At 39.7% G+C, this 25006-nt stretch overlaps 1 protein-coding gene across 11 annotated transcripts; it reads left to right on the plus strand.

The window, feature by feature from the left end:
- Positions 1–387: 387 nt before the first annotated feature.
- Positions 388–24363, plus strand: LOC132789336 (protein enabled). Of its 11 annotated transcripts, none has more exons than XM_060797285.1 (10): positions 388–1058; positions 11281–11478; positions 18432–18753; positions 18827–19059; positions 19878–20184; positions 20415–21110; positions 21177–21335; positions 21399–21617; positions 21674–21794; positions 21859–24363. In XM_060797285.1, exons 2-10 carry the CDS (start codon positions 11474–11476, stop codon positions 21885–21887), a joined length of 2091 nt encoding a protein of 696 aa, XP_060653268.1. In that variant the 5' UTR covers positions 388–1058; positions 11281–11473; the 3' UTR covers positions 21888–24363. The 11 variants fall into 11 exon arrangements, with proteins under 11 accessions (XP_060653268.1, XP_060653269.1, XP_060653258.1 ...); XM_060797286.1 differs by lacking the exons at positions 388–1058; positions 11281–11478 and adding exons at positions 14685–15475; positions 15542–15955 and having other exon boundaries at positions 19890–20184; positions 21677–21794; XM_060797275.1 differs by lacking the exons at positions 388–1058; positions 11281–11478 and adding an exon at positions 14688–15364.
- Positions 24364–25006: the final 643 nt, after the last annotated feature.

The raw sequence follows: 25006 nt of genomic DNA on the forward strand, positions 1-25006 counted from the left end.
TACAAATTAATCTGCAAAATTAATATATAGGGCTATATATACAAAAATATACCGCATTCAAAACGATATACAAATCAAACAGATTGAACAGATCAAACAGCCTCTTAAGTTTAATTGTAAGAAATTAATATTCGCTTTTAAAATTCCTTTAACTATTATTAGCTTTGGGAAAATAAATAAATGATGTCAGGTTTTTTAAAATTTTTTTAAAATGCAATAGCAATACTGGTATATTTTAGTATTTTTGTACCAAAACGTGGGCTGCCACTCTTTCAAAGTAATTGCTGTTAATAACAGTACGAGCAGCTATTAACAGTTTTTGTCGGTAAATAGCCCGCTGTTATACCAGGGATGTCAGCGTACATTATTTTTACATCAGATCAAATATGGCGCTGGTGTGTTGTTGTCGCTCCCACAGTTTTGGCCGAAATTAATTCGCGTTAATCGGTTTGCGCAAAAATAAAATAATAAAAACCAAAAATTGCAGTCGCAAGTAACCATACAAAAGCCGTTGCAGTCATTGCCAAGAAAAACTGCAAGTTCCTTTTTAAGCTGCATTCAAAAATCGGAGTTGCAATACAAAACGAAGTAGTCGAAAAAAAAATTGTGTCTCTACTCCTTGAAAAGGAGTTTAGTTTTTCGCTCTTCATTCATATATATATATTTATGTGAGTGTATGTGTTGTTTGTGTTAGTGCTGTGGAAGTAAAGTGCTGCCAAAAAACCGAATAATTTCAATTAATATTACCATTCGCAATAAGACAGGAAAAGTAAAAGTGGAGTTGACAAAAGAAACTGCCATAATCCCCCCCGCTCCGAGAGCACGAATCGACGCCACAAACACATTTCTTTTATCGGCGTTTAGTTTTTAGCTATCTCTGCCCGCCGCCGCTCGCTTTCTGAGTGTGTGTGCGTGTGTACGCGAGTGTGTGTGTTTGCTCGTGTGCGTCACTGGTTACTGCAGCAGGAAAAAGGGAGTAGCTGGTAGGCAGCGGCAGAAGCAGCAGATACCAAGCAACACCAACGCATTTTCGCCGTGGAATTAAGCAAAATGTTGTGGTAAGTTCTTTTCTGTTTTATGTACATTTATTTATAATCTGCATCTGGTGAATCGGAGAATCTTGTCTTCGAGTTGGCCCCATCGGAGGCCGCTGCAATTTTCTGCGCATGTTTTTGCCCACGACTTCCGCTTTTTGCTCCCTTTTTTTGTTAGTGCGGGGCTGCTGCGGCAGCGACGTCGACGCCGACGTCGGCTGCTGCTTCATTTATGCTCCCTTTTCTGCTGCTTCTTCTTTCACACAACACGCCCTTTTTCGCATGCGTCTGTGTGTGTGAGTGTGTGTATTTTCTTTTTTGTTTGTGCTTTAGTTTTCAGCGCAATTTATAAAATTTAGCGAATTTATTTTCTTTCTTAGTTAGATTTATGTGAATTTCGCAGTAGACAGTTCTTTGCATTTTTGCCGCAACTTGACCAATAGACACTTGGAACAGCTGTCGCATCTGCTGTGGAATCCAAACCTGTTTTTGCATTCATTTCATGCTTGATGTATGCATGTGTGTGTGTGTATTAGTGCCAGCTGTGCCCTCCCTTCGGTAGCTTTAATTGTTTTTGCTTCTGCTGCTCCACTGCATTGACCGCCTTCTTCCTCTTTTGTTCTGCGGCTGCTGCTGCTGTTACCATAATGCAGCTTGTTTTTGCTGCCACTGGGCGCAGGCTCCTCTCTCTCGCTTGGTCTCTCTCTCTCTCTTCGTACACTGCCAAAAACTCTCATTTTGAGGTTACCAAACAAACAAAGCCCACCGTTGCCAATTTGAGAGAGCGATAGAGAGAGAGAGAGATAAATCGAAGAGCTCGCTTTGTTGTATGAGCAAGGGGTGGTGGGGGAGGGTCTGTTGATTTCTCGACTTTGCTTGCAACGTTATCATAATGGCTTGCTTGAACTTTAATTTATGCCAGCCGATGTTGGCTTTGGTTTTCAGCTCGCTGCAACATTTAAATGTCAATGCACCGCCAAGGCCCGACTTGGCTTCCCCCTCCCTCCCCTTCTTGGCCGGCCTCCCACGAACTGACTACGAAGTTGCATCACTGGGAGTCACATGACTCACTTTTGTATTTTATGTTTGCTGCCAAATGAAGCGGGCCAAAGACCCGCAGCTCTCTCATATAGTACAACATGGAATACAAAACACACACACAGGGCCAAAACAAAACCCGTTCACAAACTACAATAGGCCAAAAACAAAGAGGCAGCAAAATCAAATGTAGTTTATTATTTATTCGACGGCTAGGTAAATTTGCATTTGCTACACTTTTGCATGTCCAGTGTTGCATAGCTGCAGCAAAATCAAACTGTTGCCCTTTTTGTGTGAATGAATGACTAATAAACTCGTTCGATTGCCAGACGGGATTTCCAATAGTTGAATCAAACTCAACTTTTGATGAGTGTGCCGCTGTCACAGTCAGGTATATATTAATACATGAACACCGTTAACCTAGTTTACGCAGCTTTGGGAGCAGCTGGAATTGGGGTCGGCGCAACTGATAAGATAAAATGAATAACTATAGCCCAAAATACTTGCACCATATGTATTATACATACAAACACTTTTATCAGTCATCCCCATTCCTTCCTTCATTTTTGATGCGTATATTGTTTACGTTTCGTTTTGCTTTTGCTTTGCTTTTCGGCATTTTTAACGATGACTAAAACTTTGTACACAAGAAATCGCTACAACTTTTCCACGTATTTTATGAGTTCTCTCCTTGTGGTCTTTGTCTCTGCCTCTGTCTGCCCCTTCCCCCCTCATTTAGAGTTTTTCTGCTTCGCTTTTGGTTTATGTATTCGTAGCAGCGGCTGCGGCGGCGGCATCGCGTCGGTTGCACTGAATCATAAAGTTGCTCCGTCAACTTGTGACTAAACTTCCTACCCGCGTGTCATAGCAATCAGCTTGCTACAGGCTTTGCGAATGCATTTAACTCTGGCTGCTGTCACAAATCTAATTAACATTTCCGCATAGTCGATTTACGTACGTTTTTATTCCCGATGTCATTTCCTTCGACCCTCGCTCCCACACAGCATCCAATAAAGCTGCAGTCGGTTTTGTTTGTTTATTTTATTGCTTTGTTCTGTTCTGTTTGCTCAGAGTTATGGCGATGCGGGCAAAAGCAAAAGCAAAAGATAGAAGAAACACTTGCCTATCTATTCTCTATGCAAGATCTTTTTGGCTATTATGCTTAATACCGCTAACTTCCTTTCGGTCATCGGCTTAAATGCGCTCCTCCACAATTGATTTGACTAATGACTTTATTATTACAACAACAACCATAAAACGGCCGGTGCCATTTTTCTTTAAACATTTATATTCAATATTATGGTGCGGTCACGTCAACTGCATAATTAATAGGAATTGAGCCTCTTGGTTCCATCGGATGTGTGGAACGTGTTTGGATTTTGATTCAAGTTCTTCCACCTCACTCTGATAATTTCTGAGGTTTTATCATTATTAATTTGTTAATTTTAATTGTTTTTCATGCATGCAATGAGGAAACAAACTCACAGCACTTAAGATATACTTTGCAAAGTGGAATGTGAAATGGGAACGAGGCCAGAGAAACTCAGAAGCTTTGCTTTAGTTCTTTGATAGCAGCTATCGGCATAAAATAACTTGAGCATGTGTCAGAGAGACAGACAGACAGACGCAAAGTGTAGCAGTCAGGCAACAATTAAATGGGAGTTCAGTTCCAGCTAGCAAACTCGAAGCTCGAAGTCATGCCTTCATAAGGCACACACAAGGCAAGTGCATCCCAATCAAAATCCGGCATAATTGCGATTGGCCATTTTTAGTGCGCATAACCGCAGCCAAAGAACGCATCGGAGATTATTCAGCATGAACATGAATGGCTACGAATACCCGATATGAGTCTGTGAATATATAATATATGCAGTGCAGTAAGCATGATAATAAATATATATGTATTCATACATATATAGCGTCGCCTCATATGGCATAAATTGTAGATACAACAACTATAATATACGAACTGCAAAGATAAGCAGAACGGAGAATGAAATTCGCTTAAGTGGCAGCTTTTTCAGGCGTTTCGTTCCATTGTCTTGGCTTTGCATTGGAGGTCGACTTGACTCAACTCAAGTACAGACAAACACAGCACACACGATGTGTGCACGATGGTATCAAGAAAATCATCACCATTAGCAATCCTAAGCAACACTTGAGCCTACTAAGTTTATACTATGTTCTTTTCGCGAAAACACTGAATCAAAAGGAATTCAACTATAATGTGTAATGTAATATATGATGATTCAGAGGATGTTTGTAGCATTTTGCAACGCTTTTGAGTTTAGCGGTTTTAAGAAGTCGTGAGTTTCATTGCATAAACATCTTAATATAAATATAATTGGTAAATGTGGGCCATGAAATTTGAGTTAGAAAGCAGCGGCCTCAGCTCGCTGAGCACTGCACTGCAACAAAATCAGATAGCATTGTTAATACAAGTCAAGTATGTAGTTGTCACACTGAAAGAAATAAATGAAGAATTTAATAGCAAAATAATTGGAAGAGTAAATGACATTTCAGAAAAGCATGGACCGTAAATAACAGTTATGACATTCTCTGAAGACCAGCAAAATGTTTAAAAATAATAACAAATTTATTAAAAATTTTGCTTTTACATATTTCGTATACGCTTAAATTTTAAATGTATATGATATAAGTGAAAGAAAAATTTAGTTTTAATAGTTATTAACAAATTTAAGCATAAGATTTCTTCATTATTATAGAATTTCAAAATATATAAAAATTGTATTCCATATGCTGAAATTCCAGTTATTACCTGTGATTCTCTTTTTTATATGCAAAAGTGCATCGAATTGGAAATTAACAAATATTTGGTGTTATTTTTATAATTAAAATTATAGCATTTATGATTTGTGTGCAACTCTGAGCTCAATTGGTTCATCATCTAACCATTTTTTGTCGGTCTAGTTTACTTACCACAAAACGAACATTGCAGAAGATTCTGGCTGTCTGCTTTGTTCTACTCCGCCTCCGACTCTACTTAACAATTTTTTCTGTTTTTTTACGGTCTGACGCTCCGTGTGGCGAGACTGCAGTTGGTTCTCAGCTCTTTTTTCCTTTTTTTTTAGCAAGTTGCAGTTTAATTTGAACGGAAATTCCTTTTCAATTGATAACTGTTTTCTTATTTGCTTATTTTTCCACGAATTTCCTTACGAAAATACTCGCATATCTATTCATAAGTACGTACAAGTTTGTATTTAATGCTTTCCCCTTTTTGGCTTTTCCTTTTGCGCTTCCACCAAATGTTTTGTATCTTGTGTGTGGCCAATTCTGGGAAAAACACGAAAAAGAAATACAATTTTTTGCTGCTTTGTGTTGTGTTTTGTTATTATTGATGTAGATGCGTTTCAAGGTAAATTACGATGTGAAAATTGATCATGAAAATACGGCCAAGTCGAATAGTAATTAACGCAAAGTGCGCAGAATTCAAAGGTCGTTAAGGCGAAGGCCGTTGCGCAAGATTCAATTCGAGTCAATGACACGAGATAAGTTTAAAATGTACAAGAAGTTACATTTACAATATTGGAATGCGGATCTTTCACAATCCATTGACCGAGGCGAGTCTTGGGGGAAACGGGAAATGTCCCTTGCGCTGATTAAATACAAATCTTTTGAATATGCTGAGACATGAAATTTCAGTTCCCGAAGCTGATATCGAGTCAATCGTTGTAAATTTCACCGCGTTTCACTCTTCAAGCAGTTGCACACTCCGCACTATGCCTTAAAGTGGAATTGCATGCACTTGAAGTGCTTCCGGTCGGTTTGTTGGTCTGAGTCTGAGTCTCAGTTTGAGTTTGACTCTGACTCTGGGTCTGGTTGTGATTCTTATTCTGAAATTTCACAGGCATCCAACGGGTTTCTTTTTGTATGTTTTTTTTTACTCACTAAAAGCTGACAGAGCGCAATGTTTCTTTTCGTTTTGATTGCATGAAAATACTTTGCTGTTTTTAGCACCACACCCAAGCATACATTGAGCTTTTAGATGCACATTTCCCGAGTGCCCTGACTCCAAGAGCGATTTCCTCTCCTGCACTTGAGACGAACAAGTATTTCGAATAATGTATGTAAATGGCAGCCAGTTGGCTCTTTTGGCCAACAGGTCATTTGACTTTTACATCAAATTGAAGTTGGTACATATGTATATACCCATTAATCGTGGCATTCATTTCAAATTGTAAATATTTATTAACTGAGATAAAGTCAGCTATTAACGAATAGCTTAATATTTCTTAGTTTCTTTTTAAACTATAATAGCTATTAACCTTAATAATAACATAACATTTAATATGTTATGGCTTAAAATGTATAAAAACCTTGAAAATCAGATGGCGATCAATACGTGGCACGTCTTTAAAATACTCCGTAACCATGTTCTTTAATACCATAAATCTCATAATCCCCAGCGTAATTTCATATGAAATTTTGTTACAGTTTGAATTTGTGCTTTGAATACTGATTGGAATTGGTGACGATATTGTTCTTTATTTATATTACAAACAATTCAAGTGAAACATATAATTAAAGAGAAATCTAAATTATTTATATTAATAAAATATATTGTCTTCGTTTTGATCAGCTTTCTTGAAATACTTTATTTAAATAATAACTAAATTATTTCATATAAATCATGAAAAATTTATGGATAATCATGTGATCGAGTGTGTTGCAGGGTATGCTGCAGTTGCATACTCTCAACTTTGTTGCACTGTTGATGTATTTTGTTATTGTTGTGTTAGTTGCAACTGTCGCCATTTATATTGTTATTTGTTATTCTGCGCTCAATTGCCGTGGCATTCCACAACGCCTCCCCTCAGCAGCCCTGCCCCTTCCTTTTCCTCCATGGCATGTATCAGTATGTTAACTGATTATATTATGATTATGATTATTATGGTATTCGTATGTCCGCTTCTCACTTGAACTTTGTCCACGCTATCTGTGCAACATGTTGGCTCCGGCTCCGATTCCGATTCGGTAGTTTAGTCGGTAGGTCGCCTGCACTCTTGAGCTCTGGGTCTATTGTGAGGTCAACTTCATTGTGTGTGAGAGTGCAACTGTATGTGTGTGTGTGTGCCTGTGGGTACTGCCATAATTTAATAGATGTCTTTTGTTGCGCGCTTTCTTGTTGAATTTTATCACTGGAACATACATTTGTGGCATCTGCAGCGATAACAAAGCAAGTCAAAGTCATGTGTGCACATTTGAGAGAAAGGGAGAGAGAGAGTGACAAAGAGGGGGGAACGGGGCTAATGGATGATGTTGTAAGAAACATTATTCAATAATTATCGGTCGTTCTTTCACTTCCAAAAAGAATTGCCGCGCTTCATTAAATTGACGCTCCGTCCGTCACTTAAGCAAAGCAATAACAACAACAACAACAACGACTCGATAATGATGAATGTTTTCAAAATATGTTCAAATATCGTTTGGAAATGGAGCGTGTACCAAAACGCTTTGAATACCCGTTCGCAAATACGCTTTCGTTGGGGTCAATTGCAGACATTGGCTTCTTTTTGGTTCGCCCACAGTCGAAAGACTTAACTTCCACTTCGATGCTGAACTGTAGAGTGGAGTTCAGCTTGAGTGCGACTGCGATTACAAATAAATTAATAGCTTGTAGATGGAAACATTGTTAATTGACAGCTACTGACTTTGTCCGAGAAGCCCTGCCTCAATGAGATGCACGACTTGACTTGTCTTGCCGCTTGGCTGCTCTCTCGCTGTTTGCCGATTATGATATTCCTGGGAGTCTTCCAATCAGTGCTCGCAGATTTGGGTCACTCACAACGGTGGCAACAGCTATTAACATTGAGATTCATCGACTTTGAATACCCTGTGGAAGTGGATGGAAATATGTACAATCTAGAAAGGAGTGCCATATATTCATAATCTTTCATTAGTTAATATGCTAAGAATGGTTATTATTAGTTAGGGACCGCAAACTATAATTATGAGTTTAAACAATTGGGAACCACAAAAAATCCATCAGGGCGAAATTTTAGTTTTAGTTTAAGTATCAAAAAGCTTAAATAAATTTTATGATTGAATTTTAAAAAATATAGTAAAACATATATTAAAAACTATTAAACATAATATACCTTTTAATTATTAAGTTCAACACAGGGTATTCTTCCGCACAAATACCGTTCACTTATTTATTTTGGCAAATCCATCAACAAGAAAAATTCAGTTTATAAACAAGTCGCCTTCACAGACACTGAATGAAGTACGAGTCTGGACGGCGACTTTGAAGTGGCGACCCGAATTCACGGCAAGCAAAATTAAAGCATAATTTAGTAATTTAGCTCAGTACTGAAAGGGAAGCACCGAGACTGAGACAGAGGGAGAGGAAGAGAGAGAGAGAGAGAGAGAGAGAGACAAAGACAAATGCGAGAGACCCTTCCCTTTGGCAAAAACCAGTTATGGGATCTTGAGTCACAAGTGTGCCACAATCGAAATGATCGCATTATGCTAGTGTCAAGAATATTAATGGTAATCGTCAGCACAAGGAAGCGGGCATGTCAACCATATATGTTTATATAGAAGTATGCGAGGTACTCTAGGGAGTAAAGGCAGCTTTTAATTGGCTGACAAATCGAGCATGTGCTGACTTTAAATTCTCATTAACATTTTCTTGCAAATTCCGTTTGTAGTTTATAGTACACTAGTATTTTGTTGTTGCTGTGTTTTGATATTTCTCTCAGTGTATTAATAAATCTAATGGGTCACGCGAGCAAATTAGGAAATTTCCATGTGCAATGCGACGCAATAATTTGTTATTCCTTTTGGAGTGCAAACATTTTGCTAAAACAAAAAAAGAAAAGGGCAAGTTGAAAGTGTCAGTGGAATGGGGCTGAAACTGACATCATAACGGACTGAGGACACGTAGAGCACGTAAAAGTCATGGAAATTCCTGGAAATGTTTGTGCCAGAAATGAAAACGAAAACAAAAACACTAGTCCACTCTAGTCCCAGTTGGGCAGCTCTGAAATGCTCACCCTGATGATGGCGGGTGTCGTGAATGCGTTTGGGTTAAATGACGAAATTGAAACGATGCAGTGCAGAAGTGTTTATTACTGAAGCCGAAGCCGTTGCTCAATCGGGGGTGAAGCAAGTGAAACCCGGTGAATGTTTTTGGGAGAAAGTGATGAGAATAAATGCATTGAATTTGAACCTTTGTTAAGGGGTGTCTGCTGCCAACTCCTCGCTGTGAATTGAACATTTTAATTGCCCCTCAGTTGACAGAGAGACCAGAGACCGAACAGAGGAAGCGGCACATGTGCTCGACCCTCTGGTTTCCTGTGCTTGGTGGCGGGAATTGGGAATTGTTTGTTTAGTCAATATGAGGACTTGTGCTTTGTGTTGAAATTAACTCGCAAAATGTTATCCCATTAATGGGATTAGCGACACGCGGCTAGATTCTCATGTGTGCCGGAAATTTGGCAATAAACTTGCTCAACTTTGTATTCCTAAATCTATCATGTGGAAAGCTAAAAACCTCAATGAAAACTATTATTCTTTTTTGAATAAGAAAACGTTTAAATTGATTTCAATTAATTTTTAAACCAGAATCAAGATTTTAAAGAAATTAACTAAGAGAAATTGGGTTGAGTAAAATGTTGTATTGCAAAATATGAATTTTGTTAATTAGGAGTTCTTCCATTAGTCGAATTTAAATTGAATGAGTATGTGTTGTTGTGATATAAACCTGAAGCAATAGTTTTCATAAGTTACATTTCAAATTTTGAAAAAATGGGCTCTTTAGTAGAATTGACATTTAATTAAGTCTCAAAAATAACAGCCTATAACTAACTAACTGGAATATCCTTTTCATAAAACAGAATCACAAATAAAGTATTAAACGAAAAATTGTACAAACTTTTTGGAATTTAAATTTAATTAATATGTTTCCTACTAAAATTCTGTTAATTTAGAGTCTGCGTGCTCAGCTATAACTCTCGACAAGTTAAATTAATTGAAGCGCTCGACACAGCTGAGCAGAGTTGAAAGTTGAGATTTATAGGCCGAGTGGATGGCGACAATGATAATGCTTAGAACGAGAGAATGCGAGAATACGCAATGGTTTCTGTAAATCGCGCACACACTTCCGGCAACAAATGCGAAGCCCGTATACCGATTGTGTGTGCGCGTGTGTGTGTGCGTGTGTATGTTTGTTATGTTGGTGCTCCATAAGCGAAGGTTTTCAGCAAAACTATGACGCAAGCGATGCTTTCTGTGCTGTGTTAGACGATGGGCAGGAGGAAGGCTTTGTGGGTATGTGTGTGTGTGTGTGTGTGTGTGTGGAGGCGTTTCAGAAGTAGGTCAACATTTTGTTAGTATCGCGCGACACAACATTCTGCGTAGTTGCTGCTGTTGCTGCTGTTGCTGCTGCTTCGGCTTCTGTTTGCTGCTGGTGCATTTGTTGCCCCAAAGCTGAGAGTCGAGGCTGGGTCTTACCTAGATAGACCTTCTCTTGGGCAATGCGCTGACCCGATTCATTTAGCAAGCGTCGCTGCTTCGCATTTATCATGTAAATGGCACTAGCTACTTGTGGTTTTCATTAAGAACTTTCTTTTGTCTACCCCTCGCCATTCTCTTGATGTCATCGTCATCGTGCATCGTGCCCAGAGATTTTGTGCCCAAAAGAAAGAAAAAGTAATTGGGTCATAAGACCGAAACCGCATTGTTTATCGACGCTTATTGTTACCGGTTAGTCTCCAGTTAGTCTATAAGCTATGCATATGGTTTGCATTGTTTGGGTTTTGCTTTGCTTTATTATTAATTCAGCAGCAGCTTTCACTTGCTGCCGTTTGTTTGGCTAATTGATGAGACTAACTTTAGTTTCAAGGTCTCTTCTATATACATATGTATTGATTTATCAGCGAGGTCAGCTGGGGCTTAACAGCCAAAAGACTCGTCCAAAAATCGAATTGTATTTATTATTCATACCCCAAAACTATTCTTAGAGTTGGCGAAACGTGCTATGTGTTCGATTCACAACAGGAAAAAGGGCAGCAAGATAATAACTATTACTCACACTCTATATCATTGAATTTAGCTTCATTCGACTTGAATGTTGTATTTCCAAGTGGAAGAAGCAATGTACATATATATTTTATAAGTGTGTAAGAGGAACACGTGCAGACTTTAATTTGAGTTTTCGTTATTCTCCACTCTCCACTTACAGATCTCATAATCAGCAAGCGACAACAAGAACAACAGACAACCAAGAGAACAAGTTATAATCTGGTGGAAACAGAGGGGAGCTGACAACAACAACAACAACAACAACAGTAACAACAAGAACAACAACCATCTTTCCAAAAGTGAAGCTTACCGCACAATTTTCTCACGTAACAGCAACAACAGCAGCACCAAAAATGACGTAAGTTCATAAATTTCCAAGCATTTTCCATTTCAAACAAAAACAAAAAAAAAAACATAAATTTTATATCTGGGCAAAGTTGCTGTAATTGACAGCTGTTGCCTAAAGTGAGCAAAAAAATGTTTGGCGAGTTCACATTGTTCTTAATTATTGATGTAATAAGATTCATAATATTAATTTATGAGCTGCCTTGATGAAGACAAATTAAGATGTGAGAAAATGTGTCATGAGTTCTTGCAGCCTTGTCGTAACTTCGTTTGAAATCGAACATTTTCTTACAGTGTAGCACTTGATTTTGGTTTGCATTTGATTTGTGTGAAGGACATTTCAATTATGAAGACAACGACGACGTCGACGACGACGACGACAATGTCATTTAAATTGCTTACGAAATAGTCGATTGTTTGCTTATAGATTCAATTGACAACCTGGCGTTCAAGTTGCCTTGCTTCGTTAGCAGCGACTTTTCAATTGATCTGCCCAAACTTGGGGGCAGTTCATGGGGTCTAGCGAATCTTTCGCACCTGTCGAGCTTTTGGGCATAAAAATAGATGTCTTCGATGTCTCGTGCTGGCCAAAATTAATAGGTCAACAGCAAAATTGATGTTGAACTCCGCCTCGTCTCCGTCTTTGGCCTTTGCTTAACTTTACTTTTGGGTTAATACCCATAATTTGTTTTGGGAGCCATTCTGACTTTTAACACGGCCTGGGGAGTGGCCCATCCGGCTGTCCTGTTTCAGTTTCACTTTGCTGTGCTTAGTCAGGGCTTTTTTATCCCTTAGCGGCTTAATAACTGATTCATAAGCGAAAAAAAAGAAGCGAGCAAAATAATAATAAAGAGAACGAACAACCGTGTTGTGCTGTGTTGCGGTTCATTTTTCTGGGTGCGTCATCATTAAATGTCACTGGAGTGTGTTTGCTGTCTCTAAGGAAATTCGGGAATGGTTTAAACTTGGCCGCCACAGTTTTCAGTGTCATTTTCTAACAGTTTCATTCGGTCAGCCCGATGGGTAACATTTGTCCGACATCTGCAACAATCGCGCCACGTTTGGATTTGCAAATTCCGTTGCAGCTGCAGTTGCAATTCGCGAGGTATGCCCCAAAGTAGACTATGTGAAACAGACAAAAATGTGGCTAGCCTCTCTGCCCCATTCCCCTTCCCCTTGAATGCTGCTCCATTTGCCCAACGAAGCATTCAATACAATGCAAGAAGCATTAAGTTGGGATGCAGCATTCACTCGTATAATTTCGACTTAATTGATTTGAAGTGCGCTTACAAATTTAATTGAAGTGCATCGTTTCAAATTTCGGGTAATCGCTGAAAAATCGAATGAAATTCAAGAGCAAAGTTCAACGTCATATCTATTAGAGAACCCTTTCAATAATTTTGCCATATGACTTGCCCATATCCGCCCCAAAACAACTTTGAAATAAGGCAAACAGACATAAAAGTTGTATGAGAAAAGTGCGTGGAAATGGGTCACGATAATATCATAACAGAGTGGATTTTTATGCCGTGAATTAATTTCGTGTAAAAATAATAGAGAACGAGAGAAACGGGGAAAAAAATGTATGTGGAGGTCTTTGTGAAATATTTCGAGTGCTCTCCAAAACGGCGAATTTATTTGCATTGAAAATGTGTTTTCAATAAAGTGATTAAACTTTGCAGAAGCATGCTAGACCAGCAAGTTACCCTGTATAGAATTTTAGTATTGGAAAAATCATTAAAATATAAATTATTATAATATTAGGGAGTCGATGGGCTTAGTAGCTAGCACTCTAAAAGAAGGGAGTTATTATATTATTTGGTATAATAATTCACATGCAAATAAATAAAATATAATATTAGAAAATAATAGATAGAATGATTATGCTAATAATCGAAGTAGTTTAAAAGTATTATATTTGTAGAATTACTAAAATAATAAGATAAATATATGCTATTAATAACAACTCTTGATTTACAGTTTAATTTCAAGTTTGTGCTTATAACACTTGTCTTTAAACTTTAATCTTGTTCTTTTTTAATATGTTTTTCTTTAATATTTTGCTTGATACCAACTGTCCGCAGTATCTCGCAGCTGTTCACTCAGATTCTGATTGTGTCTAGTTGTGTGTATAAATAACGAAAATGGATTCAATAAAAAAGCCGCTATAGCCAAAAAGACAACAACGAGCAACATAATAAAAAATTGCCAAATCATTTAAGCCACGGCACACGATTCATTGATCTGTCTTTTTGACTTTAATTTCGAGTATGAGCTACAGTTTGAGTTCACGTCGAAGCTGTAGATTTTGGCTTGGACTTGAGCATAAGCTCTGGCTGGTCCAGCCCATTCTGACAAAGCCATTAAGCTGCACGATAATCGCAGCTCAAATCAGGCAGCATTAAAAACCAGACTTGCGCATTATAACGAGCTGTAACAGCAAAACCAAAAGCAACAACAATAGACAAATACAATGTTAATTGGAAATGTACGCTTAAGAACTGTAGAATCGAGTTTATATATATATATTTCTATCAGCAGGCAGGCTCTACGGAGTCTAGCATTCATATGAATTTTTCATAGCATGCCACAAGCTGTGTATCCATTTCCTCTCTGCACTGCCCCCGCTCCGCACCGAAAAAAAATGTTTGTAATAGTCACTCGAGGGGGAAATATAAATTATTGAGCTCGTTTCTTAAGTAATTATCGCACACAGACACTCTCAGAACGCAGAGCGAATTAACTGAGTGGCTGAATGAATGGATGACTGACTGACAGATCTGCTAAGCCCTGCAGCTGAGAGAAGAAGAAGAAGAAGGAGGAGGGGAAGATTTAAGCTGTGATTTGAGCGCGTCTAGACAAAATGATCTTAAGCGATCGTTGCGATCGTTGATGCATCTGAGTCTTGTGCGTTTACCTAGTCCACGTCTCATTATTTTATTGTCTTGGGAAGCAGGAGTAATTACATGCCTTTTAGCCCAATTCAGAATCCACAAGATCCACTCAACTCGACTCGACTCGACTTCACTGCACTCCCCACTCTACACTCTCTCTTTCTCACGCTCTCTCGCGCTCTCATCTCACTTAGCTAAAAGCCGCTCTGCGAGTTGTGTTTTGTGTTTTGTGTTCTCGCTCTGCATCTCTCAGCGTGTTTGGGGCTAGACTTTGTCTTCGACTCGTTTGGCTTGTTCAGTCTCAAATGAGGTTCGATTTCGATCAGAGCTGCGAACAAAGTTGTTGTCGTGACGCGCGACCCTAGACAAACATTTGATATATATATCCATTTACTTTATTGTGTGATCGCTGATCGTGGGATCGTCGTGTGTTCGTGTATGTGTGTGTTTGACCGCCTCTGCAAATGTTTACCAGCAGTTAATGGCCATGAAGAAACTTTATGCCAAAACCTCGTTCACAAGCAAGAAATCCAATGGAAGTGCCGCCGTTGTCTCTGGTCCCATTTTGGCGTATCATCAGACCGCCAATGCGATGCCAACCATGTGCGAGTTCCAACCATCCCCGCAGCAGCAGCATCCACAACAGCAGCTCCATCAATCGCCAGCTGCTCAACATGAGCAGTTGCTGATCAAGCGCAGCCAGAGTCTCTACAGCAAGGCAACGTCCAAGGGCGTTGCATTGCCTGTGGCTGGCGGTGATTACTACAGCATTGAGGAGCTGCAGGAATTGGATCTGCTGGACTATCGCCATCCCATGTACCATCATTATCAGCAGCAGGAGTTGCTGATGCGACAGCGTTCCGCTGCCGCCTACCATGAGCACGAGCAACTGGTGCTGCAACTGCCCAAGGCACAGGGAGGAGGCGGCGGCACGCCCACTGCCATCTATGAGGCGCCCACCTGGACAACACAGACGCAAGCAACGCTGCTCCATGATCAAGCTTTGTACGTACCGCCAGGCGTAGGTGTTGGCAGTCGAAATGTCGAAGCAACACTTGCAACATCTACAACAACATCATCGTCATCATCATCATCGTCGTCGGCAACATCACCATCATTACTAAACACAACTGCCACTGACAATGTCTACACGTCTACACCAGTCACCACATCTACATCCACATCCACATCTACATCAGTCTCCCCTGTGTCCGTTTCTTCCACCTCAACTGCCATATTCTCCACATTGCGCAAATGCGTACCCTTGCCCCAGTCCCCTGTGGCGACTCCGCCACTGCCGCCACTTCCAACAACTGTGTCGAACAGAATTTCCACTTCCAATTGTTCCACAGTCTCCTCCTCCTCCTCGACCTCCTGCTCCTCTGCCAGACTTGCCAGCTCCATGTCGTTCTCAATTAGAACACCACGTTCGACAGCCACAACACAACAGCAGCAGCAGCATCATCATCATCATCTCTATAGCAACATACAACATTATCTGCAGCTGCAACACCAACAACACAATCAACAACAACAACACATACAACGCATCCCTCAGCGTCGGCATAATTCGGTCAAAGATAAACTCATTGTTACGTATGTTTCGATCATTTGTTTTCATTCCTTTCGCTTCTTTTCGCTTTCTCTCCTTCAGGCAGGCCAATCAATCCAATTGCAATCTTCGTGCGTCCTTGTTGCAATCAGATGATGCAATTTGTGAACTTTAATCGAATTAGAATCGTGCTGTTTTTCCCCTCATTTCTGTCGGCCTTTGTTCCCAGTCTCAGTCAATGTGCTCATAACTGCATCAAATTTAACGTTAATTAGAAAACTGAAAAGAAAAACTCTGCTGCCGTTCGTTCGTGCCGCAAATCTGCATTAAACTTAACGCACGAATTAATCCGCAAGTTGAGCACAACAAAATGAAAATTTCACCTGCTGGCGTCGTTGGCATATAATGAAGTATTTTAACTGAAATGGAATGCAATCTGCATTCAACTCATTAACGGGAGCACACATGCCTATTTGTTTAGCAATTTGAGCAGCCGGTGAACCAATTCCTCTGATTTTCTTTGTCGCCAATTTTGCTTGTGAAGCGCGCAGAGATTCTCCTGGTAGTTTTGGATTTAATTAAAGCATGAACAAAACAAATAAAGAAAGAGGTTAATCAAATGGTCTCAGGGTTGTCTAGTACTAGCATTCGATATTTGTACCATATTTGTGCCAAGAAGAAATTAGAGTCATTTTAATTCCTGATTTTGGTTACGATTTAAAAGTTATTCAAAACATATTTTGAAATTAAAAAAGGCCTATAATATGTTTTTTATTGTATAATCTGTTTTTATGGTATATTTTGAATGCAGTAGTATGCTATTATACTACATATATCCTTTGGTATAATTTCAGTATTTTTGGTATATTCATTTGGTACATTTCGCTTTAATTTGGGTAGCGATTATCTCATACATTTCTTGTTTTCATTTACAACGCACAATGTATTTTTAAAAATAATTTGAAATCTGTGTATGGTATAAATCAAACTACAGTTTATGTTTGGTACTTCTAAAATCTAGTTCGGTATCATCGAATCGTTTACGTATACGAATTGAATTACTTCAGTTTATGGTTTATGAATTCTTCTATTTTTTTGTCTTTGTATTCATTTTAAAATCCGTTCAACTAGAATCTTTGAGATGGCACAATGAATACCCCTTTTGATAGACTGCAAAATGTTTATGAAAGTGAAAGACAATGCAAACTAGCATTAAAATTATGTGTGGCGTCGATTTGCGAGCGATTACTGTACTCATAATCGTGCGTGTGTGCACCATAGTTATCGATATTGTGGAGAGGGGGGTTCCTGGCAGTACTTAAACTATGGCAAATTATAAGTATGCATAGATAAACTTCACTTTCGTTCCGCGAAATCAAATCGTATGCTGTAAAAATGCTACCTCGAGCAGCGAGAGCAGCACGTTTGTTATATAAGGCCGCACAGCTGTGGAGTTGCTGCTGCTGCTGCGGTTGTTGCTGTTGCTCCTTCCCGTGCCCCACCTCTTCCTGGTGCTTGCGCTGGCAAGCTCCATTTAAGTGCAAAACTACTCAACTTTTGGCCAGACCAAGTCGACAACTGCGAGAATTCTGCAGGCAAAGACACAGCGACTTTTAGCCACAGTCAAAGCCAGATCGCAACTCGTTTTTTATTGCGGCTGCTCTTGCTGTTGCTGTTGCTGTAGCTGCTGTTGGCTTTTATTGTAGCTGTTGCTGTTGGCTTTAGTGTTCGTGTTGGTGTTGGGGCTGTCATTATACATTTTGCCCACTAACACACAACTCGACAAAGCCAGAGCCAAAGCTAAAGCCAAAGCAACGACTCTTGACGACTGTCAAGTCAGCGATGCGAATGAGACTACAGATCGGAGCTGAGTTCTCATCGACGTCATGTAGCATTTTTCAAAGCGTTGTGTCTTATGTTGTCTAGTGCCGACTTTTCCCGCTTTAATTGTCAACGCTGCAGCGCAAAAAGGAAAACACGCTGCCAGCAACAAAAAAATGTTAAAGGTTGCGCAAAAGTTCATTAGAATTATTTAATCGGGCTGCAACGATGACGACTGCGTGACAGGTGCGCAATTTTCTAAGCGATATTTGAAGGGCGGACGGGGGGAAGACGGCACTAGAAATGCAATGCACTTCCTGCCCAGCGAGACTGAGAGATCACTGCACTTGAGTCAGTCGTGTGAAACTGTGTGAAAGCCGAGACTTAAATGGAAAGAACAGAACAGAAGAGAACAGAGCAGAAATCAAGTCAAGTGTCTATGAATTAATCATCTAATGATTCGCTTTCCGTTCCTCTTAGCTTGACCATGTTCTTGGGCTTCTGTATACTCGAGAAACGATTTCTTAGGCATGGAATACCAAACTAGATTCCAATTATGTCCGTTGACAAATACCTCACTAACTTTTTATAGTAAACGCATTTCTCAAATTCCTCAACTACTCAACCAAGATGAAGATGAAGACGTACTGATTCTGAATGTTATCTCAAATTGAAATTATACATTATTTTATCTTGCAGTGAACAAAGCATTATTGGAGCCCGTGCCTCAGTGATGGTGTACGATGACAACCAGAAGAAGTGGGTGCCTTCGGGCAGTTCGTCGGGACTGAGTAAAGTGCAGATCTATCATCATCAGCAGAATAACACATTCCGTGTAGTGGGCCGAAAGTTGCAGGACCACGAGGTGGTCATCAACTGCTCCATTTTGAAGGGACTCAAATACAATCAGGCCACAGCCACATTCCATCAATGGCGTGATGCTAAATATGTGTATGGTCTCAACTTTTCCAGCCAGAGCGATGCCGAGAACTTTGCGCGCGCCATGATGCATGCCCTAGAGGTAAGAGAATCCCCAATTTCCCATCACAGCGTGTCTATTGTCAACTAATTTATTTGATCTTTTTGTTGCACAGGTGCTGAGCGGTCGTGTGATCAATAATCCAGCCGGTCAACCTACAAATGGCAATGGCTACGAAGAGGATATGGGCTATCGCACGATGACCAGCGAGGATGCTGCTATATTGCGACAGAACAACGGCATTGGTGGACACATAACGCCCTCGGCGCAAACGCCCACCTCACAGACAAATCAGAATAACATACCACAGAGTCCGCCAACGCCACAGGGACACCATCGCACCAGCAGGTGGGTAATCGATAACAGCTTTAGGTTAATGCAGTCTGCGCTGTCATCCATCAATTGAAGTCTACATGTGTTTTGATTTTGTTCGTTTTTCTTCTCTCTTTAATACGCACGCACTTTGTAACACGCACGTCATTCTATTTGTTGTCGTCGTAATCGCTACTCGTCACTTCACAATCTATATAATCCGCCAATACATAATCTTTGCACAACATTCTCATAAAACTCGTCACAAAAATAATGTTATCGTTACACTCATGTCGTTTTGCATCTTATTGTTTTACTCGTTGTTCGTTGTATTTATTAAATCTTAACGCGTCGCGCTAATATGCACTTTTTTTGTAATCATTGTTCGGTACTCTCTCTTATAACTCGTCACTCGTTACTGGATACTCTTCATTTACCACTCTTAATTTTCGCATATCTCATTGCTCGACACCCTTTGTTATAACGTGTGACTCGCTACTGTTTACTCGTCACTCGCTACTTTCTACTTGTCATTTACAATTCTTAACTCGCAATATTTGCGCTATAAATCCAATTTCATTTTCATTTTAATCATTGCATCTTCACTCGCTACTATTTACTCGTTACTTACAACTATTTACTCGCTATTCGCAACACGTGACTTACACATAACTCTACTATCACTCTCATTACTCTGTTTTGTTGTCGTCGTAATCGTACTCGCTCTCGTACTCGTACTCGTTAATCGCTACTCGTCACTCGTCGCCTCATAACTTCATGTCGTATAAAACGTAAACTCGATCGATGTGCGCATCGACTTGCCGTATCTTCAAACTTTTGCTCACAAACTAAAGGAATTCCCTCAGCGCACCGCCGGCGCCACAACCACAGCAACAGCAGCAGCAGCAACAACAACAGCAGCCACAGCTGGCGCCTCAAGCGGTTTCCCATTACGGACCCACTGCCAACGGGCCAACGTCCAATGGACTGCCACAGCAGGGCAATCCTCAAATGCAGATTCCACCTGCACCCGGTCAGGCACAACAACAGCAGCAGCAGCAACAACAGCAACAGTATCAACAGCAGCCACAACAGCAGCCCGTCTACAATACACAACAACAGCAGCAGCAGATGGTGCAAGCGGGCTATGCGCCTCCACAGGTATGTTGAAGTCCGGATTGAATTGTTGCCCAACTCTTTTAAGATCTGCTTAAGTTGCTACTTCTTCCTTTCTGTTTCATTTCATTCCAAATATTCGCCCGTCCGCAATTGGCTTATTCCCACAAAAAATAAACCCATTACCACCACAACAACCAACCAACCAACCAACACCACCACCAACTACCGCCACCAACCACCGCTACTATCGCCACAATCATCCGATCCGCCAGCAGTACCAGCAGCCCCACTATGTGCTCTCAAACTCTAATCCCAATCTCAATCTACATCAATACCCGACACAGCAGCCACAGCCGCCGATGCCGCCCGTGCATCAGAATGGAGGCGGGCCCATCTACGGGGCCACACAGCCCGCCCATATCCCCAGCTCGACCAGCTCCAACAGCGTTGTGTATGCCAGTCAGCCGCAGTTGATACCACAGCCTCCCCAGGCGCCCGGCATGCCAGCTCCCGGATACGGACAACACAACGGACAGCAGCCGGAGAATCCCTATGGGCAAGTGCCGTTGGCGCCGCCAATGATGCAACAGCCAGGCAGTGGTGCACCCATGCCACCGCCACTTAATCGCATGAGCAGCACAGGCGGAGTTGCTGGCGCAGGTCCAGGACAGGTGGCAGCCCCGGCGCCGCCACCACCACCACCCACATTTGGCGGTGTACCGCCGGCACCACCACAGATGTTCAATGGTGCACCCGCACCACCACAGCCGCCGGCACCACCTGCTCCACCAGCTATGGGCGGACCTCCAGGTGCCCCAGGCGGTCCGGGTGGTCCAGGTGCACCACCGCCGCCGCCACCGCCTCCTGGCATGGGTGCAGGCGGCGCAGGCAAAAAGGATGATCCCCAAGCCGATCTCATGGGTTCGCTGGCCTCGCAATTGCAGCAGTTCAAGCTCAAAAAGAACAAGGTGAGTGGCAATGGAATACGTTGAGCGACTCTTTGACTAATCTTGATATCTTTTGATCGATTTTAGTCAACCACAGCTGCTCCGGAGAACAGCGGCAGCAGCACTTCGAGTGGCGGCAGCGGCAATTATGGCACCATTGGTCGCAGTTCCAATGGCATGGCTTCGATGATGGACGAGATGGCCAAGACGCTGGCTCGGCGACGTGCGCAGGCAGAAAAGAAAGATGTGAGTTAGATATTTAATACATTTATGAATTGTTTGATTTGAAAACTTTTCACATTTGTGTAGCCTGAGCCGGAACCAGAAGTCAAGCAGCGGCCATGGGAGAAGTCAAACACATTGCCACACAAGCTCAGCAGTGGAGGCAGCAGTGGTGCAGCGTCCAATGCGCATGGCGGAGCTAACGGCAGCACCGGCAGCGGTCAGAGCACAACGAATAGCGGTGGTGAATCGCCACGACCCATGCGCAAGCGCTTCGGCAGCGCTAGTGAAGAGACTATTCTCAAGGTGAGTTCTTAGCCGTAGATAACTTATGTGGCAATTACTGATGCTTATTTGCTTAGCAGGTTAATGGCGATGGTCTGTCGCTGGCATTGTCCAACAGCGATCTGGACACCCTGAAGGCTGAGATAGTGCGCGAGATGCGCCTAGAAATACAGAAAGTCAAAAACGAAATCATAGACGGTACGTTTTGGAGTACTATATTAAGTTCAAATTCAAAGATTAAAAATCGACTATTTTATTTTAGCTATCAAATCGGAGTTCAATCGTAGATAGATCAAAATACATACCAGGCTTCGAAGCTCTCTCCCACTATCCTGTCACTCGTAAGCAGTCGCAATCCCTCAGCTGAAGTAGAAGAGCAGCTACATTGTCCCCAAAGTGGCCGTGTGCTGGATTGGTATATGGGTAGACGGTGTCTCTATCTCCGTCTACTGCTTCTCTGTCTCTACCGTTAGCCAGCGCGCGTATCACGAACTGAGTTAGAACAAGGCGCATCAGATATTTAAATGTGTAATTCTAAATATTTTAAATGTAATTTCGATGAAATATTTGAAATGACACCCAACGTATTCGAGTATTTACAAGCATATACATATATATACAAATTTATATAAAAACCTACGCGTATATATATATATAGTTCTACATATACATATATATATATATATATATATATATAAATATAATTTATACTAACACGAAAGTACGCAATTATATATCAGCTTTTTACAACAACAAGGAACTTTTAGTCAAAATAATCGTAATTCAAATCGAATTCTAAGTTAAACGCGATCTGTAAACAAATTTTGTAAGAGAAACAACAAAATTTAAGTATGTAATTTTACAATTGTACATTATTTTTAAATAAGTATAAACAATTTTACTGAGAACAACCACAAACGAAATGTCTCCTTTTGCTCTGTGTTTGCCCAATCTTTCTCTTTCACCACATTTTCCCTCCTTTTGCTGGCTTTTTGTTTCGCTTTTTTTAATACCAAAAAAAAAAACAAGATACAAATCAAAACAAAAAAAGAGAACTCGTAATTATTAACAAATACAAAAATAAACCAAAAAGGAAAAAAATGAACAAAAATAAATAACACACAAAAAAAAAGAAAGCAATTTTAACAAGCATCTAAATCTATTCTATGGACCGCATAATACTGTAAACGCAAACATACATATACGATAGACGTACACTCACACATTCTCTTGACACTCACACACACACACAATTCCATACACAATGCTCGTAACTCTCTATATCAACAAATTAATCAAAAACACAAAAGTATGGAAACATTCGTTGCATCTCAAGTGCTTTGAGAAGAGTCAACAACAACATTTACGCAGTCGGATAGCTGACAACAACAAAACTTTCCTAAGTCACGATCTCATAAACAACAACAACAAAACAACACAAGACAAATCGATTGACGCATTGATAAGTTATCGATTCATTCAGAAATTAACACAAAAGAACACAAGAAGGTCTTCGAAACTGTTCAAAGCGGAATTGAGTTTGGTGTTCGGCAATTTTGAATGCATTAGCGTTATATATACAAATAAATCGACATATATATATATACTAGACAACAGATATGGATAATCTATAAACGCAGAGGACAGACAGGCAGAATTTTGAATGCCGCAAGTATTAGCTAAAATATCCGCGAAATAATGAATTCAAAAGTAAATTTAATAAATGGACTGCTGCAAAAAATACATTTAATAAACAAGAACAACAACAGAAAATAGCAAATTGCAATTATTAATTACATAATTGCAATTGATGAAAACCCCTCCTCCATTAGAGACACAAATTGTTTTCCTAGTTGATCCTGAACATATTGAGTACCAATTTCAACTTCCATATACAATTAAGACTAAATAGTGAAATTTATATACAACAAAACTTGAAATGAGAAAAATACAAAAACTTACGAATATATATGATATAAATATGAATATGAATATGATTACGAATATGAATTAAAAATATGAAATACGAAAACGTGGCACGATGATGAGTTTAGTTCTTAAGACGTACAATTTAAACACAACAAAACAAAAGAAAACGAAATGAAATTGTTTATTAAGTATAACATTAATTTATACAACAAAATGTGGACGCGATTGCGGGATGAGCATTAATTTTAAATAATAATAATTTTTGATATATTGATTGTGTGCAAGGTAAACGTCGATTTAGAGATATTTAATCCTAGTTCTATATATGTATATGTATATGGGCAGTGTATATGTAAATGTTATGATTTTTTGTATTTTTATATATGATCTTTGCATTGGCTGCAACTGCTACTGCAACAAATTAAATATTAACAGAACAACAAACACACGTAAACTATTTTAAACATAAAGACGACGACAATGACGATGATGATGATGATGATCATGGTAGTGTTTGTGCAGTGGCAAGCGCGATAATTTTTATGTATTAAATTTAAAATATATATATTATACACTTATATACAACAACAACAAAAACAAGAACAACAACAAATATTCAATATACATGCATATAACAAATAAGCCTCGGCGTCAGCAGCATTCAAAAATATTGACTTGAGATCAAAAATAAAATCAGCAACGGATTCATATAGACCTATAAATAAGTGGCATAAGTTATAAGCGAATACGCAGATTGGAATCGAACGGAGTTGAATGCGTATAAGCATATTCAGAAAACGTAAAGTGAAATAAACAAGCGATTGTATGTAAAAACGAATACCCAGTGGCTGTTTTTATTTATATTTTTTATAGACAGCATGATGTCAAGACTTGCAGATTTGGTGGATTATTTAAAATCCAAATTCAATTCAGAGCGTAATAAATTTCGAAATGTAACACCCTTGAAATGAAACCAGTATTTTAAAAAGCAAACATGGCTGCTACATTTGTAGCAATAAGCTTTTGTATGGATGCAATTTTATTTTCAAACTGTATAGTTTTAAAAATTTTCAGTATGCCTCAAACTGCTTACATCAACTTATCGCTGTTTCGATTTCTGATTTAAAAAAATTCCTAAAATTTATATTTTTGTTGTCAAATAGGTCGTGAAAGAATTGTGAGAATTCTACACAGCCATTGATATTTGAAAATCTCGGATATATTAACCAATTTGAATAACGCGCCCTTTTTTCATTTGATTGGAATTAAGTGTAACCAGTCGACATTAAGATTCAGTATATTTGAAAACCTCTCCGTTGAAACGTCGTCTGAAATAAGTGTTAAAAATATCCAATAAGAACTTGATAAAGGCCCAACAGATTTGTCTATGTAACAAATCGGGAACGAATAATATAAGCTTGTAGAACAGCTTTTGAAAAATTCAAATCGATTCTAAAAGAATTTACCGGAAAAAATAGTCG

The sequence above is a fragment of the Drosophila nasuta genome, chromosome 3, assembly GCF_023558535.2.
Source record: "Drosophila nasuta strain 15112-1781.00 chromosome 3, ASM2355853v1, whole genome shotgun sequence".
NCBI classification, from domain to species: Eukaryota; Metazoa; Arthropoda; class Insecta; order Diptera; family Drosophilidae; genus Drosophila; species Drosophila nasuta.

Excerpts from the sequence above, each read along its gene's own strand:
- LOC132789336 (XM_060797286.1), top strand. The coding sequence starts at position 14,841 with ATGGCCATGAAGAAACTTTATGCCAAAACCTCGTTCACAAGCAAGAAA. Across the intron at positions 20,185-20,414 it reads CGGGCTATGCGCCTCCACAG|CAGTACCAGCAGCCCCACTA; the intron begins GTATGTTGAAGT and ends CCGATCCGCCAG. Across the intron at positions 21,795-21,858 it reads CAAAAACGAAATCATAGACG|CTATCAAATCGGAGTTCAAT; the intron begins GTACGTTTTGGA and ends ATTTTATTTTAG.